The 18,296-nt window shown below is 36.6% G+C and overlaps 1 protein-coding gene across 2 annotated transcripts in view; it reads left to right on the forward strand.

Annotated features, from left to right (window-relative positions):
- PolrMT (mitochondrial RNA polymerase) overlaps positions 1-18,296 on the forward strand; it is a 576,158-nt gene that overhangs the window by 215,635 nt on the left and 342,227 nt on the right. For both annotated transcript variants that reach the window (XM_067766430.1, XM_067766429.1), the window contains exons 5-6: positions 14,875-15,268; positions 15,351-15,704. In XM_067766430.1, coding sequence (XP_067622531.1) covers positions 14,875-15,268; positions 15,351-15,704 — 748 coding nt within the window. The remainder of the gene's footprint in view (positions 1-14,874; positions 15,269-15,350; positions 15,705-18,296) is intronic.

Consider the following 18,296-nt stretch of genomic DNA (forward strand, 5'->3'; position numbering starts at 1 on the left):
ATTTATAGTTCGTAGGTATATGAGCAGGTATTGTCAAATTGATGCTTGTGTATATTTAGTTATGTGTATGTGCTGTGTGTTCATTCAGAACCGAGGGTGGTTTACTAATCGATTTGTGTGGCTGACTGGGGTAGGTAGAAATCTGTGATTATAGTCGTTTGACCTTCTTTGTCGGTTTTTTGTTTTGGTGTGTTAATTGTTTTGTTTTTATTTGTTGTTGTGTGTTTGTCTGTTGTACCTGTGTGATTAAGTTGTTTCCTGTAAACAAGTTTTAAAGGCTCGAATATTGTGTCAGAAATTGTGTTTATCTGTTCGTTTATTATTCTACCGTCAAATGTTTTCTATTTGTAGATTTCCATGTTTTCGAGTACGTTGAGACGTCGGCCCTTTTCCTGTATGTGAAGAACCCTAACTGTTTTATTGATGTTTGCTTGGGAACATTCATTCTCGACCATGTGATTCGCGAAGTTAGACTCGGGTATAATGTGTGGATTCCGTATTTTTTTGTTGTAATCTCTAATATGTTCTTCTGAACCTCGTTCTTATTTGCCGTCATGTTTGTCCTTTGTAACTATGCTGGCATCCGCAGGTAAGCTTGTATACGCAGTGGCTGCTAAACGGATCCTCTGAGTTAATGTTAGTTCTTAGTTTTCGCCCTAGATTGTTCGATGTTTTGAATGCTGTGTTAATGTTGTATTTTTTAAAGAAGTTTGCCAATTTATATGTTGCTTTTCCAGTATATGTCATAGTCGTCCAGCTATTATTTTCCTTTTCTTTTTGGTTCTCCATTTGTCCTTCTGAGCTTATCTACTAGTGATTTTTTATATCCGTTGTTTACAGCGATATTATATATGACCTCAAGTTCTCTCTTATATGCCTCTTGTGTAAGCGGTGTTCTTTCAAGTCTATGTACCAAGTGCCTTAATGCTGCATTTTTATGCTGTTGAGGGTGATTTGAGGTATTGTGTATTATTGTATCGGTGGCCGTTGACTTTCTATATATGTCATAGTTAAATCTTTTGGCTTCTTTACTTCTTTATCAATATTTATCGTGAGGTCTAGATAGTTGATTCCTCCGTCTTTTTCAGTTTCCATTGTAAATTTTATATTTCCGTGCTGCTTGTTGAGGTACTCCAGTACAAGCTCTTCGTTATTAGTAGTTAATTAGTAGTTAAAACGCATATTATGTCATCCACGTATCTAGCATTAAATGACACGCCTAATTTGGACTTCAGCTCCTGTATGTACTTTTCTTCCAGATTTTGCATGAACACTTCCATAAGAATTGCTGATGTGGGGCTTCCCATTCCAAGACCGTTTGTTTGTCTATATATTTTATTGTTGAATTGAAAATAGTTTTGACGTAAAGTGGTTCTTAGCGTATTTGTGATTTGCATACTTTTCACTTTGTTTTTTGTGTTATGAACTATTGTTGAGCTAACTATGTCCAAAGTCTCCGATAGTGGTATAGACGGGTATAAATCTTGTATGTCAAAAGATACCAATTTGCTGTTTCTTGTTAGCTCTACGGTCTCGAGTCTCTCTATTAGTTCTGTTGTGTTAGCTATTGCATATTCGTTCCTAAGCTCCAGAGTATCTATCAATATCGTTTTTAAATATTTGGACAGTTTGTAACATGGTGCTGATTTAAAATTAATGATGGGCCTCATTGGCGTGTCCGGCTTGTGGATTTTTGGTAGCGCACCAGTGGAGGAGCCGAAGGGTTCATTTGGACCAATCTATGTGCCATGTTAGAATCTACTATATTGTTTGCATTCTTTATAGCAACTTTGATTTGTTTTTGGTTCAAAACATCGAACAATCTAGGGCGAAAACTAAGAACTAACATTAACTCAGAGGATCCGTTTAGCAGCCACGGCGTATACAAGCTTACCTGCGGATGCTATAGTTACATAGGACAAACAGGGCGGCAAATAAGAACGAGGTTCAGAGAACATATTAGAGATTACAACAAAAAATACGGAATCCAAACATTATACCCGAGTCTAACTTCGCGAATCACATGGTCGATAATGAATGTTCCCCAGCAAACATCAATAAAACAGTTAGGGTTCTTCACATACAGGAAAAGGGCCGACGTCTCAACGTACTCGAAAACATGGAAATCTACAAACAGAAAACATTCGACGGTAGAATAATAAACGAACAGATAAACACAATTTCTGACACAATATTCGAGCCTTTAAAACTTGTTTACAGGAAACAACTTAATCACACAGGTACAACAGACAAACACACAACAACAAATAAACACAAAACAATTAACACACCAAAACAAAAAACCGACAAAGAAGGTCAAACGACTAAAATCACAGATTTCTACCAACCCCAGTCAGCCACACAAATCGATTAGTAAACCACCCTCGGTTCTGAATGAACACACAGCACATACACATAACTAAATATACACAAGCATCAATTTGACAATACCTGCTCATATACCTACGAGCTATAAATACAGGACAAACGACAACAACAGATCAGAACGAAAATCGACACTGACGATGGCACAACGCCGAAACCGGTTTGTCTCAAAACCAAATTTGACAAGGGATGACGGAAAATCGTTCCAATATACATCATTTATCCACCCTGTCGGAAAATCAACCAAACAAGATAAGTCAAATAATATAAATATAGTTTAAAAAAACTAAAAAAATACGCAAATATGGTGCCGTTTTAGTATCTACAATCCACTTAGATATTTGATGTTGATAGCACCATAGTAAAGAGGTTGGTATCTCCGCTATTAAGCACAAATCGTTTTGTAGCGAGTTATTTAACCACTTCAGCGAGCCTTCAATAATTGCCGCTAGATGGGTCTAACTCTCCAAGCATACATACAAGTGAAGCTAATATAAGCGTTTTAGATAAATATTCAAACAAGGCATGAAGCTTTAAATGTATAACAACGTGTACATATGAAAGAAAGAGTGTGAAAAAAGGGGGAATAATATAAGCGTTTATCTATATTTGCTGGGGAGGATTATGGAAATAGCGGAGCTTCCGCGGGTACGCCTAGTTCTAGACCGGAAAATTCCTTTACCTTTGCTGGCTCAGATTGCCAGTCAGAAAACTCGTTTTTCTTTTCTGAATCAGATTTCCGATCAAAAAACGAAAATGAATGTCTTTCAATTTTAGGTAAATTCGAAATATTAAGGACATGGGCATTTGAGTGTAATATTTCTCAAATAGCTATAAGTAAATTCCTTGTCGCATTAAACACAATAGGCTATAATGGCTTTAATTTGTGTGCGCAAAATTTGCTTCAGACAACCCAAAATAGTTAAGCAGCAAAAAATAATTCGGGTAAAGAGTTTGCTTATATTGGCACTCAATCGTATTTGGAATCGAGATCGTTTTCATGTTTGAAAGAAAAAGACGAGGTATTAATAGATCGTATGAACCTGTATAACAGTTCAAAAAAGTTGTGTGGTCGATTCTTGGGTCAATTGTAGATTTTCCAAAAGAACCCCCTTTTAGCATTGTAAGCTTCTCAGGGAAACAAAAACCGCTTAACGTAAATGATTTTTGTAATTGATATTAGAGAAAAATTGTAAGTTTACAAACGGCGATGGTTACTAGGACATGTTTCTGAATTTAACTTCTTCATCAGTTAGCTTTTCGGGAGCTGAGCGTTGAACTCGAATCTCCAACATTCATATCAGTGCAAGCCTTTAGCTGCTACGCCATATGAATGTTCCGTTGTTCGCTGTACAATTGGTCTCTAAGAGTTGCCTTTTTGTTTATATTCCTTTTGATCACCATGTAGGCACATACACTCTGTATGTAGTTTATTCCTAATGGTGTGGATATGATTTTTAGGCGCGCTTTTGAAAGCTTAGTAACATTTGTTCGGATTTTTACAGTATTTGTTTTTAATATTTCCAAATGTTACTAAGCTTTCAAAAGCGCGCCTAAAAATCATATCCACACCATTAGGAATAAACTACATACAGAGTGTATGTGCCTACATGGTGATCAAAAGGAATATAAACAAAAAGGCAACTCTTAGAGACCAATTGTACAGCGAACAACGGAACATTCATATGGCGTAGCAGCTAAAGGCTTGCACTGATATGAATGTTGGATATTCGAGTTCAACGCTCAGCTCCCGAAAACCTAGCTGATGAAGAAGTGAAATTCAGAAACATGTCCTAGTAACCATCGCCGTTTGTAAACTTACAATTTTTCTCTAATATCAATTACAAAAACTATTGTATAAAGCAATATGAGCAAAAGCTCGCTAATTAAATACAAATGATTTTTGGAAGATTTTTGTTACGAAGTAGTATTTAAAAAAAATGGTTTGAAAGTCGGCTTAGAGCATCCGCGTTCGAAAAACTTTGATATACGTTTATTTGTTTGCGAATCGCCTGCGCGAGCTTTTGTGACGGGGCTTCAAAACCACAGTTATTATAAGAAGAGGTTACTCTAAGTTTTGTTAAGTCGGAAAAACGTATAGGAACAAGGCTACTCCATTGTTAAGAATCTAGGATATTAAAAGCCGATTTTTGTTCAAAAATAGAAACGATCAGGCACATAAGAGCTTAAAATTGAGTGAAGAAGAAAATGTTTTAGATGCAGCTGACTTTGTAATGGTTTGTCAATTTCCTTTAGATCCCATGCACCTCGCTGATTTAAGTATAGTTAAGAAGTTGTTCACTTTTTTGGTTAACTGTATTTTGTAAATTTATTTGGAGATATTTGTGGGGACAAATTAATTACTTTTAATATTCATGGCTTACTACATTAAGCGGACTGCGCGAGACACTGAGACACTTTTTTAGCGTACAAATTCGAGAATTATATCTGTGGCAATATATTATAACATCTTCAGTCGAGTTAGGGTCAGATTCGGGTTCGGTTCCTTACAATCCACATTTGGGTTCAATCCGTTTCGGAACTCCCCGCTTCTCGAAAAAGTTAGAACGGTTAAAAAATGTAACGGCTTTACTTTTTGAAAATAATTCACACGGAAAAATGTCTTACGTTAACGTAAGTTTTTTTTAAATGTCCTATTGGCTATTACATATTTTGTGCACAAAAACTATTGTCAACATAAACTTAATATATACTGGACAATTTTTATCAACTTAAATAGAATCAAACATCTTATGAGTACTTAAGCGTTTATGTATGAAATAACTTTTCAGATTTCATTAACTTAAATTGACATAAGTTCTTATAATAAAATAAAAATGATCAAACGGTTGATACATGTCGTTTTGCAGAACATCTTAAGCCGACTTAAAATGCTCTGCTAAAATTTCGTTTGCCGATAACGGTATTTTAAATCATTAATTTCTTCACTTTTTCTACAGTTAATGAAATACTGTAGATTTGTTCAGACTATTTCTCTATAAAAATGGAAAGTGAAAATGCATTAAGTCTTTTAGACATGAGCAATGTGAGTAATGTTGATTTTTCTCCTGACGATTCGGTTGTTGATCCAAATTTTAATATAAGTGATTGCACGGCGCCCAGCTCTAAACAAATTTATTGGTTGCGTATTACAAAAACAAAAATTTAGAAAAATTCGGTAAGTGTTGTAAACGAAGTGGTACCATATAAAACTTCGCACAAGTCACGAAAACAATTAAGAAACCTCGGGGAAAGTTATACTTAAAAAGCTTGAAAACGTATTCCCACTCGTGTTGTGCGCCCGCTGGAATCTTGTTGGAAAATAAGCGCTGATAAAACAACATACGAGGAACAGCAATTGCCACACGATGATGACAAGGAGAAGTTTGCGCCAATTTTTCAGAAGTGGTCACTAATTGCACATATGAATGCAGCTGTTTCCTCTCCATGACTGCAGCTCGCACCCTTTCTATTGATTGTGCGTAGTAAACGCTAAATCCACGAGCGCTGAGCCCAGGAACTTTTCCTTTCGATGAGAGCCATGATTCCTGGATCAGTGCCGTGTCAAACGAGCTCTCATCAAGGGTTAGGAAGAGTTCGATCGACGCCACTTTACTGTGTTGGAGGGGTATCTTAAGACTCACAGCACCACTGGGCTGTTTGTACCCCCTCCAACACCTTAGTCGTGATGTCTACGTCCTCCTCTCTAAGGCTTTCAAGGTTCTCTTCAACCTCTCCTGCTTCTTGCATATTACGATTGTTATCCTGCGGAATTTTCTTCCCGATGCGCAAATTCTGTTTTGGTTGGTCCTCAGCACGACTCACAGCACCATAAGACTGTTTATTTATTTATTGCAGCTTAATTAAGCTTAGCTTATATCTATTAATATATATACATATATATATATATAAGTTAATCTCTCGTATCGGGTGAGGTTTAAAAATTGAAGGTGCGGTGAACCAACTGGAAGAACTCGAAGCAAAATTCGGATAGAATATTCACAATTTATTCCATGCCACTTGCACTGTAATTATCCACTTACTTAAACCGTTTTCACACATACACTTAATCGAATCACAATTCTACCTAACGAAATAATTAAGTTTCCCCTTTTATACAGGGCCTTTTGCTTCATTAAGCGAACATCTGTCACCAGCCCAAAAAAAAAAAAACTTCTTTTTTGCCAACCCCCTAATCCAGGGTGTTATGCGGACCGTGCCTATTGGACGATTTTCAGCCAGGGGATAAATTCGGCTGTATTCGAACGGAGCCTTCCCGATATTGGACCACCTTGGGAAGTATTGATGGCCTTACCACAGTAAGGGGTGCTCTGTGGCTGACGGTTATTTCCCCGTATATAATACTGGATCGTTGAGTCCGCCTTGTCGGGCATGTGGTCGAAACGACCAAGATGAACGACTCATTACCAAATTGTAATTAGGAGGATGATAAGAGGAGGACTGAGTCGCAAGCCAACGATGACAAATACGCATTAAGCGATGCCTCGGACTCGGGGAGCGAGAGTAGTGCTGATTCAATGAACTCCGTGTTGGAAAAGCACACAAATGAAAACGGAGTAGAAAAGTGGAGAAGGGTACGGAGCAGAGGAAGTAAAAGAGCTCTCTCGCAGTACCGTGCAGCACTAAGAATTGTCCAACGCCTGGGAGCAGTGGTCGACCCAACAGAAGTGGAGATTGAGCACTTGGAATGGGCCAACGAGGCGGTAGAAGTAGGTCGAAGGCAGTTCAAAAGGTTTGCTGCTAGAAACCCTCGGTTCTGCAACCGGTACGAGGAGGAAGAAGCGTCGAATGGCAGAATGAAGAGGCAACGCCCGGCGGAAGGCGACAAGCCTGCTTTCAAGAGGCAGAAAGGACCCAGTCCCAGAGCCGCGAGGCAGGGCAGTTGCATGGACAAGAAAAGTAGGCCCAAATCTGTAAGACAGATGGGCCCCAATAGCGAGGTAGCAACTACTTCGAAAGCTTGGAGTCAGAGGAAAGTTCCAACTACGGAAGTAAGTGATAAGCCAAAGGGAGATAACGCTAAGACTCCGGCTTTCTCGGAGGTGCTAAAGGGAGTTAAAGCTAAGGCTCCGGCTTTCTCGGAGGTGCCAAAGGGAGTTAACACTTAGACTCCGGCTTTTCCCGAGAAGATGAGTGATGTGGCAAAGCAGTCACTGACTGTGGCGCTGGTTGATCGTAGCAGTCCTTTCGGACAGATGACTACTGAAAGTTGGAGATCTGTAGAAAGGGAACTTTTTAGCTTAATGCTTAAGATTATGCGGGAACAACCAAGTAAGGAGCTCAAGGCCAGAACAATAATTTTTTTCTAATGATAATTATTGTTATTTTTTAATTTTTCTATAATTGAAAAATTGAATTTTATTTTTGGAATAGTAAGTAGAAAAATTTTCAGACAAACTGCCATAGCTGCGCAGATAGATCCATTTCGAAGGGTGCTAAGCCTTCATCATCAGTATGCTTTAGGCACTCTGCGCTAACCATTTAGCTATACAGCAGTGGTTTGTTTTACTGATAAATTGCTACTTCTATTCCTTCTTACCAACTGTATTTATTCAGCGTTGCGCCATCTGTTGCAAGTTACTGATAATTTTGGATTTGTTTATTGTCAATCACTTTGTTTGACATTTCCCAAGTGCTCTTGGTTTATTAACAATTGTTTTTGTTTTATCGGCCTAGTGATAAAGTATTCAGGTTCGAAATTAGCTCAAGGCCAGAACAATAATTTTTTGTAATGATTATTGTTTTTTTTAACATTTCTATAATTGAAAAATTTTATTTTTGTTCTTGGAATAGTAAGTAGAAAATTTTTTAGAGAACCTGTCATAGCTGCGCAGATAGTGTTTTCTTTGTGGAACTAGGGAACATTTTTGTCTAGGTAGGCTTGAATTTTTACATTATCTAAGTATAAATAATAGTACATGTGCCTTGCTCCTTCATAATATCTGCAAGGGTCGCCGGATACTGTTTTTATTTATTTATTTATTTATCAGTCTACAAATTCAACAATTATACAGACCAAATATACCGACACTTAATTCACAGAATAATACACGATATAAACAACATATGCAGTCATCAATTTTAAAGTAATATTTAAACAGTATTTAATTAAACGCTTGACAATTTCAATTCCAAACTTAAAAGTAAGCAAAAGTTAAAATGTTGTAAATGTGTTAAAATGTGCTCATGAAGGAGCTATTAAATAATAATTTATGAAATTGACAATAGAGCAAATTAATAGTAGATAAAATTTATATAGAATAAATTTAAGTACATACATATAAAAATAATGATCACAATGCAATTTTGTAAACAAGTTTCAAGTAACTGGTACTTCATATTTGAAACAGAGGCTTGAACAGAATTAATGCCAAGAAACGAGTCGCAGATGTCTAAATTTTTACAGTGTTTATTAAAATCATGATATAAACAACGAAGTGGTTCGTACATTTCATAATTCGATCTGCATGTAGCTACAAAAATTAATTGAAAATGTCTAGATGGCCTAATAGGAACGTTAAACTTAATTTCACCAAGCAAAAATGGACTATTTATCGACCCTCTTATTAATTTAAAAATAAATAAGACACCAAGCATCTCCCTGCGGCTCTGCAACGTGGGCAACTGTATTAGTTTTAACCGGCTGCAATAGGGGGGAAGATTTTTAAAAGGATCCCATGGTAAGTGTTTTAAAGCGAAAAGCAAAAATTGTTTCTGGGCCGATTCCAGCTTGTCAGAATGAACCTGATAACGCGAATTCCAAATTATTGAAGCGTATTCCAAAGTACACCTGACCAATGATATAAAAAAGAGTTTTTGTAACGTATGGGTCATTGAAATCTTTAGACCAACGTTTAACGAAAGCCAAAGTACCTTTAGGGCTATTCACGCAAGATTCAATATGAAGTTTAAAATCCAGTTTTGGGTCCACTGTAACGCCTAAATCAATAAAATTAGTGACCTGCTTGCTTACATAGTCGCCAATAACATAATCATGGGATTGGAAGGACTTCCTTGTAAAACACATGAACTTACATTTAGGTAGGCTTAGTGACATGGCGTTTACATCACACAAGTCAACTAGACTCAGATTAGCCTAAAGGCATGCCCTATCCACGGGTGAGCGGATAGGCATTATAAGTTTGACATCATCAGCGTACATCAACGGCTTGCAGCGCTTTAAAACACTAGGAAGGTCATTAATGAACAACAGGAACAAAACCGGACCAAGGTGGCTGCCTTGAGGAACACCAGAAGTTACATTTATGAACCGAGACCAACAATTATTAAATATAACTGTTTTTCTTTCCTTCACATAAGAAGAAACCCAAGATAGAAGCAAAGGAGGAAATCCTAACCGATCAAGTTTGAATAAAAGTATAGAATGAGAAACTTTATCAAATGCCTTTCTAAAATCAGTATAAATAACATCAACTTCACAATTAGTCTTAAAACTGTTGGATACAAAGGTTGTAAACTCAAGCAAGTTGGACACCGTTGATTTACCCTTGCAAAAGCCATGTTGTGAAAAGTCAATTAATGAAGATACTCTAAAAGCAATCTGTTTTGTGATAATCGATTCAAATAGCTTAGGAATAGTGTTGAGTTTGGCTATTCCTCTATAATGTATTGGACAAAACCCACTTTTTTGTAGAGATTGTGGCTTAAGTAAACAAAGTACTATGTCCGTTTTTCGACTTTAGCCTCCAAAAAATAGATATCGGCTTACGAAGTTCGAAGTTGGAAATTCTACATTTCGAAATTTAATTTTTTTGTTAACGCGTTCAGCAAATTGAAAGAGTAAAAATGTGGGCGTGGTCCGCTCTATTCCGTTATTTGAAGGGCTGAATTCTTTTTTTTGAGAAATTTAGTATAACAGCTGTTATACGAGGAGAAAAGTCAGACTCTGACTTCTGAATACGACTTCTGACTTCTAACTTTTCACCTTTACTTTTTCAAATTGCTGAACGCGTTAACAAAAAAATAAAATTTCGGTTCGAAAAACGGAGGTACTTTGTTTACTTGTGGGTTTTATCCAATACCCAGAAAAAAAGTTGATTTTGTCGCATAGCGTTATTATTATAAATACGAAACTACAGGTTTGACTCACTTATTTACTTTGACTTCCCCTATTCCTGTTATTTGGCATATCTTTATTAATTTTTCAATCCAAACCCTGCAATTTTTCCTACAAAAATGTCATGAGTTTCAGGTCTAAGTATAATAAGAATCAGGTAAAATAACAGTTGCAATAAATATTGAAAGTGCTATAACTTCTATGCTTATTATTTTAGTAATATGGTTTCAAAGCAACATTTTCTTGAATTTTTAAGTACTTTCGCTTGGTAAGGAAAAAACATACATTAGGGGGGGTTTAATTTTGTTAGCTGAGCTATCAATTTTAAAAATCGGACGTCAAATAACCAAGTTATAATGAAAAAACATTTTCGGCTGTATTTCGAAGGATCAAAAAAAAAAAATTTTAAAAAATTTTTCCGAAACCCTCTCAACATAATCTTCAATTTAGGGGCGGACATTGGCAACTTTTTTTTTCGACCCAGTCTAGTGTCAGTTTAGGTTACATCCTGCATACATATACAGCATATACAGCACGCTCAGTACCGGGACTGCTTGCTCTGAGACTCTCGCTTTTGCGGCATCTTGCAACTCCTTCATAAAAGCTGAAACTTTTAGTTGTTTGATTTGTTGACTAATAGCATAGTGAATCCTACAAGGTTTTCCTAGAGGAATTTCTGAGTGATAATACAATTCTTTTTCCCTACTGGGTATATTTTGTTGTTGTTCATTGACAGTCTCTTTCTTTTAAAATGTAAGTTTAGTCTTTATGAGCCATGGGTCAAAGTAACGCAAAGATAGAAGGAAATTGATGTGGAGCAACGTAAGAATATCTGGCGGTAGTTGAATTTTTTCCGACAAGGCAAAAATCGTCCTTAAATGTTCCAAAAATTTACCCGCTTAAAATAAAATGGCGCGTTTAAAACAAAATAATACAGATCAACAGGTCGGTGAGGCATAAGTGGCAGCAGAACGTCAAGGTACTCAAATCCTTTGAAGAACATGTTTAACAGCATTGCTTACTAAAGGAATACAATGATCAAAGTGTCCCTAGTCACGCAACAAATTGATATAGCTATTTATTTTCAGTCTACATTAGAGGTGCAATGCCTACTTCACAATTGTGGCCTACAAACTGTAGAATCCTTCCAACGATGGTATTCTGCGCCTCCAAAGCAAAGCTTCAACCAAATATTGATCAAAACAACAGAAACGTTTGTATGCTCTTCATGGTGTAGAACACTTAAGATTTCATACCAGAAATGAACTAGTGTTATGAAACTAAAATTTAGTATATTTTGCAACAGAATTGTAGCTTCACTTCTGGTGTCACTCGTGGTGCTAGTGTCCTCTGCTAATTGTTCTAAATGTTCTACTACATTCTCTAGCTCATAGACGATAACGCTAAACGCCCGGTCTCCTCGAAAGCGGTGCCGCTACATAGCGGTAGAGCATGTTGTCAAAAATGTTGCAATGTAAAAGTAATTATGTGGAAACTATGAAGTTCACCGTAATGTAATAAGCGGCAAGGCGATAAATATTACGGCGGTCATTTTACAAAGAGCATCAACTTAGCAAAGTACCTTACCGGAATACCGTCGGGAACAGGTTGATAATTTGCCGCGATTTCACCGGGAATGAATTAATTTTGCCGTGCAATTGCTAACTTAGCAAAACACCCTCTTGAAAGCAATGTTAGAGATAAGATATCGAAGCCGGACTTGGGAAACAATTTGCTGTTAATTTGCCGAGAAAGAAAGATTTTTTCCGGAATTTCGGGGTGCTTTGCTAAGTTGACACACTTCGAAGAAAAACCAACGAAATAGGCTAAGGACCAGGCCCACTTTATATAAGAGATTTTTAAAAGGGTCGTGGACGAATGAAATAAGCAATATTTTTGCAAAAAAAAAAAGCTTTATAGCAATGGTATTTTTTCCCCAAGTGGAATTATAACAAGAAATAGGAAAAAATTCGAAATTTTTGAAAAAGGGCGTGGCATCACCACATTTATGACTAAGCATTTTTCTAAGTTTAAGGAGCCATAACTCGAAGAAAAATTAACGGATCGTAAAAAAATATATATAATATTGGTGTGTTTAAAAATGCATCAGTAGGACTAGAAAAGTAATTTTTCTGAAATTAACAGTACAGTTAAAACTCACGCTTAGTATATAATGTTCGGGTACACCACCCGAACTTAGACACAGTTACTTGTTTTTTCAATCTTGGCGCGATTCAAATCATGGGGGTGGAACCCATTCCGAAACCCCCTCAACAACATGAGCTTCAAATTTAGGGCGGACTTTCACAATTTTTTTTTTTATGGGCACCAACCCAGTCTGATGAACAAGGGACATGAGAGCTTCATGGTAGGAGTTCCATAGATAGTTATACATAAAAATGCATCTGCTTCAACTTGTAGGGTCTTTTTCGCCGAGCGTCATAGATCTTGAGGGGTGTCTGCCACTATGAAAAATGATGTGGCAAACTTTAGACATGCTACAACTTATACATTTTTGGCCAATTAGTGTTATAATCGAGTGGCAATTTGGTTTCATCGCAAAAACACAACTATTGGTACAGTATTCATCAATCGATCGCCATACCAACCACATTACTAACCCTCGTGGCTTTGGCTATATGGTAACTGCTATCTATATTTGCATACAGATTCGCATTTTACATGCATTTAAAACTGAAAAACGAAATTGAAGAAAAATCCAAAAATTGTGTTTATTTAAAAATTTGACTTTTAAATTTAGGTTGAAAATTATGCCCAAAAAATTCCAATGGTTTATTTTGCACTCCCTTACCGACAATTTCCAGTGATTTAGGTTTTTTCTAAAATTGGGTAGAAATTTAGGCAAACTCGCAATCAACCTTAGTACTTATTTGGTAAATGTTCAAACCAACTAGTTGTTTACTAGCAGAATACTAGTTTGCTAGAAATCTGAACTAGTATGAGTCCTGTAATTTTTCCATATTAGCAACGAAATATCAATTGCATCAGCATCTTACCAATTGGTGAACTAGTCATTATATGCACCGACATCGTACCATAAGCTATACTAGCCAGCATACCCATCAGGGTCATACCAATTAACACAATAGTAAGCCTTTGAGTCAGTATTATACGAGATGGGATACTAGCTATTATATACACCAATATCATACCTATGGACATACTAGTTAGTGTATTCAACTCAACATACAAGTTGGCGTACTACTCAGTCTATGCATCATTGTAATACCAGTTGACATACTAGTCGATATTTGCATCAACATCCAACTAGTTAAAATACTAGTCCTAGTCGGGTTGAAAAATTACTTGAAAATTGATAAATTAGCTCAAATTCATCACATTTATCACTTTAAAATTTATCACTTGAATACATTATACACTGGAATACATTTTTTTAAAAATACGTACATATAAATAAAAACTAAAAAATAATGGAATAACACATGCCGATTTTGTGATCGATCAGCGGAGACGGCGGACCATATCCTCCTGCAATCTCAAGACGCGGGCTAAGTTTATGGGCTTACCATGGCCACCATGGCCAGAATATTCCCACATTAAATCCATCAAGCCAAGAGAACTGCTAGGGTTCATCGAGGAAGTTGGCTTGGGTGAGGTGTTGTGAAGGAGGTGAGGGCATAATAGACCAATGGTTGCAGTGCAATCCTCAATAAATTATCTATCTATCTAACGGAGAAGGAACGAACCAGTCATGGTTGACTGTGTCAAAATAGTCCAAGCTGCACTAGCATCGTCCTATGATGAGTGTTAATGGAGTTAAGAGCGGTGGTAGTGATATGCACTTTACGGAAGTTATGCTGATGGCTGAATATCCAAGTAATTTCGTTTAATGGGGGAATTATAATGGCTTTAAACGTTTTCGTTACTGACCAAAGGGATAATATCGCTAGATACTGGCTGGGTTTCCTGTCTTTGGTAGTGGGTTTATCCTTGCCATTCTCCGTTATTCTGGAATGGCAAAGGCTTTTAACGACAAGTAGAAAAAATGTTCTAGGCTGCTAATGCCCTCAAGGTCAAGGTGTTTTCGTATCGGCATAGGTTTTCCGTCTGCCTCTATTGATATGGAAGACTTGGCCTTTTCAATGGCTTCCTTAACAGTCAACTAACTACTCATACACTAACTAGTATGAATAACACCACAAAATTATAGTCAATGAACTAGAATGTCTGCTTACTACTTTGGCTTTTGAATGCAGGGATCCTATTTCTATTACTACCATGTTTCATAAATTTGCAAAGAAATTTTACCAAGCAAACTTCTTTTGCTTCAATCATGATTTTCAATTACTCATATACATAAAATTATTTTATACATACATATGTAACACTGATGCATTTTTCTTATTTAGGTTCAAGTCTAACATGAATAAAAATGAGACACAAGAACGTTTTGCAAAAGAAAAAGCTCTCCGGATCAATTTGGAATCTTACCTTAATGTATGTGTTTCCGCGGGAATGGTTAATCGTGGCGTTTCTACATTGCTGGCTTACAGACAAAGAGCTAAAAAGAAATTTGAAACTCAAAGTCTCGTAACAATTGATTTATACAACATTGTTCTTCATGGGTTTGCAGCAAAGGGGTCATTAAAACATTTTCAGGATATTTTTACATTAATTGAAGAAGATGAATTAAACTTTAACGAACAAACATATGCAGCTATATTTGAATGTCTAGGACGTGCCGAGCTCTCGGAAGAAAATTTGCAGCAAATAAAACAGTTTGCGGAGATGGCTGAGAAAAATGTAATTAATGTTATTTTTTTTTTATTTACATAAATGTGTGCGTTATTATGTAAATAAATAAAGTGTATAATTTTTTTTTCAGGGAATTACTTTAAATCAAATAATGGATAGGTCAGTGTTTACTGCTGATCAACGTGATATTGTCTTAGATGCTATACGGCGTCTTTATCCAGGTTTTAGTGTTGTGTATACTCCTCCTACACTGAGCTACAACAACGAGTTACTTAATCAGTTTAATGTACATGTTTTACCTGTCGGCGAGTCATCTTTGAATCAGATTGACCATTCGTTGTGTCAGAATAAAATAAAATCGAAGTGTTATAGCAAAACTGAATTGGAGCAAATGGCACGTGAACAACTAAAGATTGAGTTGGATGGTTTTATAACAATCCAATCTATTGAAAATTCAAATGAATTTGGGAATGTTGATTATTGTGTAAGTCTTATCTTATATTTTTACTATATATGTTTAAAATAAAACCAGTAAAGCCGGGACTGTCAACGTCTTTTTCGAAAATATGTATTATATATAGAGAAAACGCACAATTTTTCGGCGTGGGAATTTTTTCTGAAAACAACAAACCATTTTCTAAAAACAAATGAAAAACCTATATAATGTGCATGGAAATTTTCTTCATTATTATAAAAATTCATATAATAAATTAAGGAAAGCATTTCATTGAGTATTGCAAAAAATCCCTCCAATGTTTAGGAGGAAGTTTTATTTTATATTTTCACATTGTAGCTACGACCGCTAGTGCTTTAACGTATTTTGCTTACTTGTGGCTAAGAAAAACGTGGCTTGGAAGTACAATGACAAAGTCTATAGTACGAGCATTCCATGGAAAACTCGTCAATTTTCGCCAATTTTCGAGTTGCTCTCCTCTTTAATTTTCAATGCCAATATATTTTAAATATGTATATCACAACTCAACAGTGGCGTAGTGAGGTTTTCTTGCGCCCGGAGCAAAATATATTTTTTATTAATATAATTTATCATTTCAAAATTTTCTTTTTCCACACTTAATAATGTTAGGTCACTTAAGCGACCTTGCCCCATCGTCGATCGTAAATATGTCAAAATTCAAAATCAGTTTTAATTTGCTGAATGAACATTCGCAGCTAGCAATTGATACTGAGATAGTCAAGAGTATTTGAAGTGCCACTCACAAGTTTGGAAAAACATCTTATCCATACGAGATTATAAAAGTAAGTAATTCTAACGGAGTTTTACTGCGAAGTAATCACATAGCCACCGTGGTGAGATGGGTAGCGTGCTCCGCCTATCACACCGTATGCCCTGGGTTCAACTCCCGGGCAAAGCAACATCAAAATTTTAGAAATAAGATTTTTCAATTAGAAGAAAATTTTTCTAAGCGGGGTCGCCCCTCGGCAGTGTTTGGCAAGCACTCCGGGTGTATTTCTGCCATGAAAAGATCTCAGTGAAAACTCATCTGCTTTGCAGATGCCGTTCGGAGTCGGCATAAAACATGTAGGTCCCGTCCGGCCAATTTGTAGGGAAAATCAAGAGGAGCACGACGCAAATTGGAAGAGAAGCTCGGCCTTAGATCTCTTCGGAGGTTATCGCGCCTTACATTTATTTTTTTATTTTTATTTTTTAATCACATAGCAGTCACATATTTCGATAAAAAGTTCTGTTCCATCGAAATCTGTATTATATAATTCACCCAAGTTCTTACGATTTCTTTCTAAGTTGATATTATCATAGTTTAACAAATTTCCAACTTCTAAGAGAAATCCAAATTTAAAATTAGGGTCATTTAGTCGTGTAAATATTGTACGTATTTCTTGTTGGAGACGATCAAGAACACTTTGCATAACGCGAGAAATTTTACGTTATGCGGAAAGACCAACATCTCTAGCTGATTCTCCGGGCATTTTGTGGCGCCTTCTTACATGTGTTACTATATCAATATCCCATTTTTCACAAAGAGAACTCGTTTTTCTCTCGCTTCTTCACAGAGAGTGTCTCGTATTTCGGGTAGTTCACTTGCTAATGATTTAAGATCATGACGCGCTTCTCTAAAATTCACTCCCGGATTTTGTAATCTGAGCTGCACACGATCAATCCTCCTTAAGATTTCATACCAGAAATGAACTAATGTTATGAAACTAAAATTTAGTATATTTTGCAACAGAATTGTAGCTTCACTTCTGGCGTCACTCGTGGTGCTAGTCTCGCTCTGCTAATTGTTCTAAGTGTTCTACTACATTCTCTAGCCCATAGACGATAACGCTAAAGGCCTGGTTTCCTCGAAAGCGGTGCCGCTACATAGCGGTAGAGCATGTTGTCAAAAATGTTGCAATGTAAAAGTAATTATGTGGAAACTATGAAGTTCACCGTAATGTAATAAGCGGCAAGGCGATAAATATTACGGCCGTCATGACGATACCAATTAATTCGTCAACGTTTTTCCCACCGCTATACTGAAAGCGGCTAACATTTTGTCAAATATTTGACACTATTTATAAAATATACAAAATTTTGAATTTGAATTATTTTAAATATATTTTTTTCGCACATACGCATTTAAAAAAAATAAAGAAGCTAAAAAAACTTGCAAAAATGAAAACTTAGGTTTTGTAGGTCGTCTGCAGTAAGTTTCCAACAAAGCGGTGCCGCTGTAAACGGTGGGCACAAAGGTCGCTCTTTAGCGGTCGTAATATAGAGGCAACGCTTTTGGAGGAAACCAAGCCTTAACCGCTTGTACTCTGGCGCTCCAGCGTGTTTCAGATTCACGTTCGACAGTGATATATGCTTTTAATTATTCGACAACCTGTCACAAGTGTTCCGGATATATGCATGCATTTTTTAGTGTAGAAAATTGTTTCCAGAAATCAGTTCTAACAAAAATACAAACTATCCAGGAAGTTCTGCTTTGCGGACCACTTGGCGGTCCCTGTGAGTAGCGCCCGGTGCAAGATTCTACCAATGGAGCTACATTTGGGGGGAAATGTCGCCTCGTAAACACTTGTGATTTTATCACCTGTGTCTCTTAATAGGTAC

The sequence above is a fragment of the Eurosta solidaginis genome, chromosome 2 (genome assembly GCF_040869045.1).
Source record: "Eurosta solidaginis isolate ZX-2024a chromosome 2, ASM4086904v1, whole genome shotgun sequence".
NCBI lineage: Eukaryota > Metazoa > Arthropoda > Insecta > Diptera > Tephritidae > Eurosta > Eurosta solidaginis.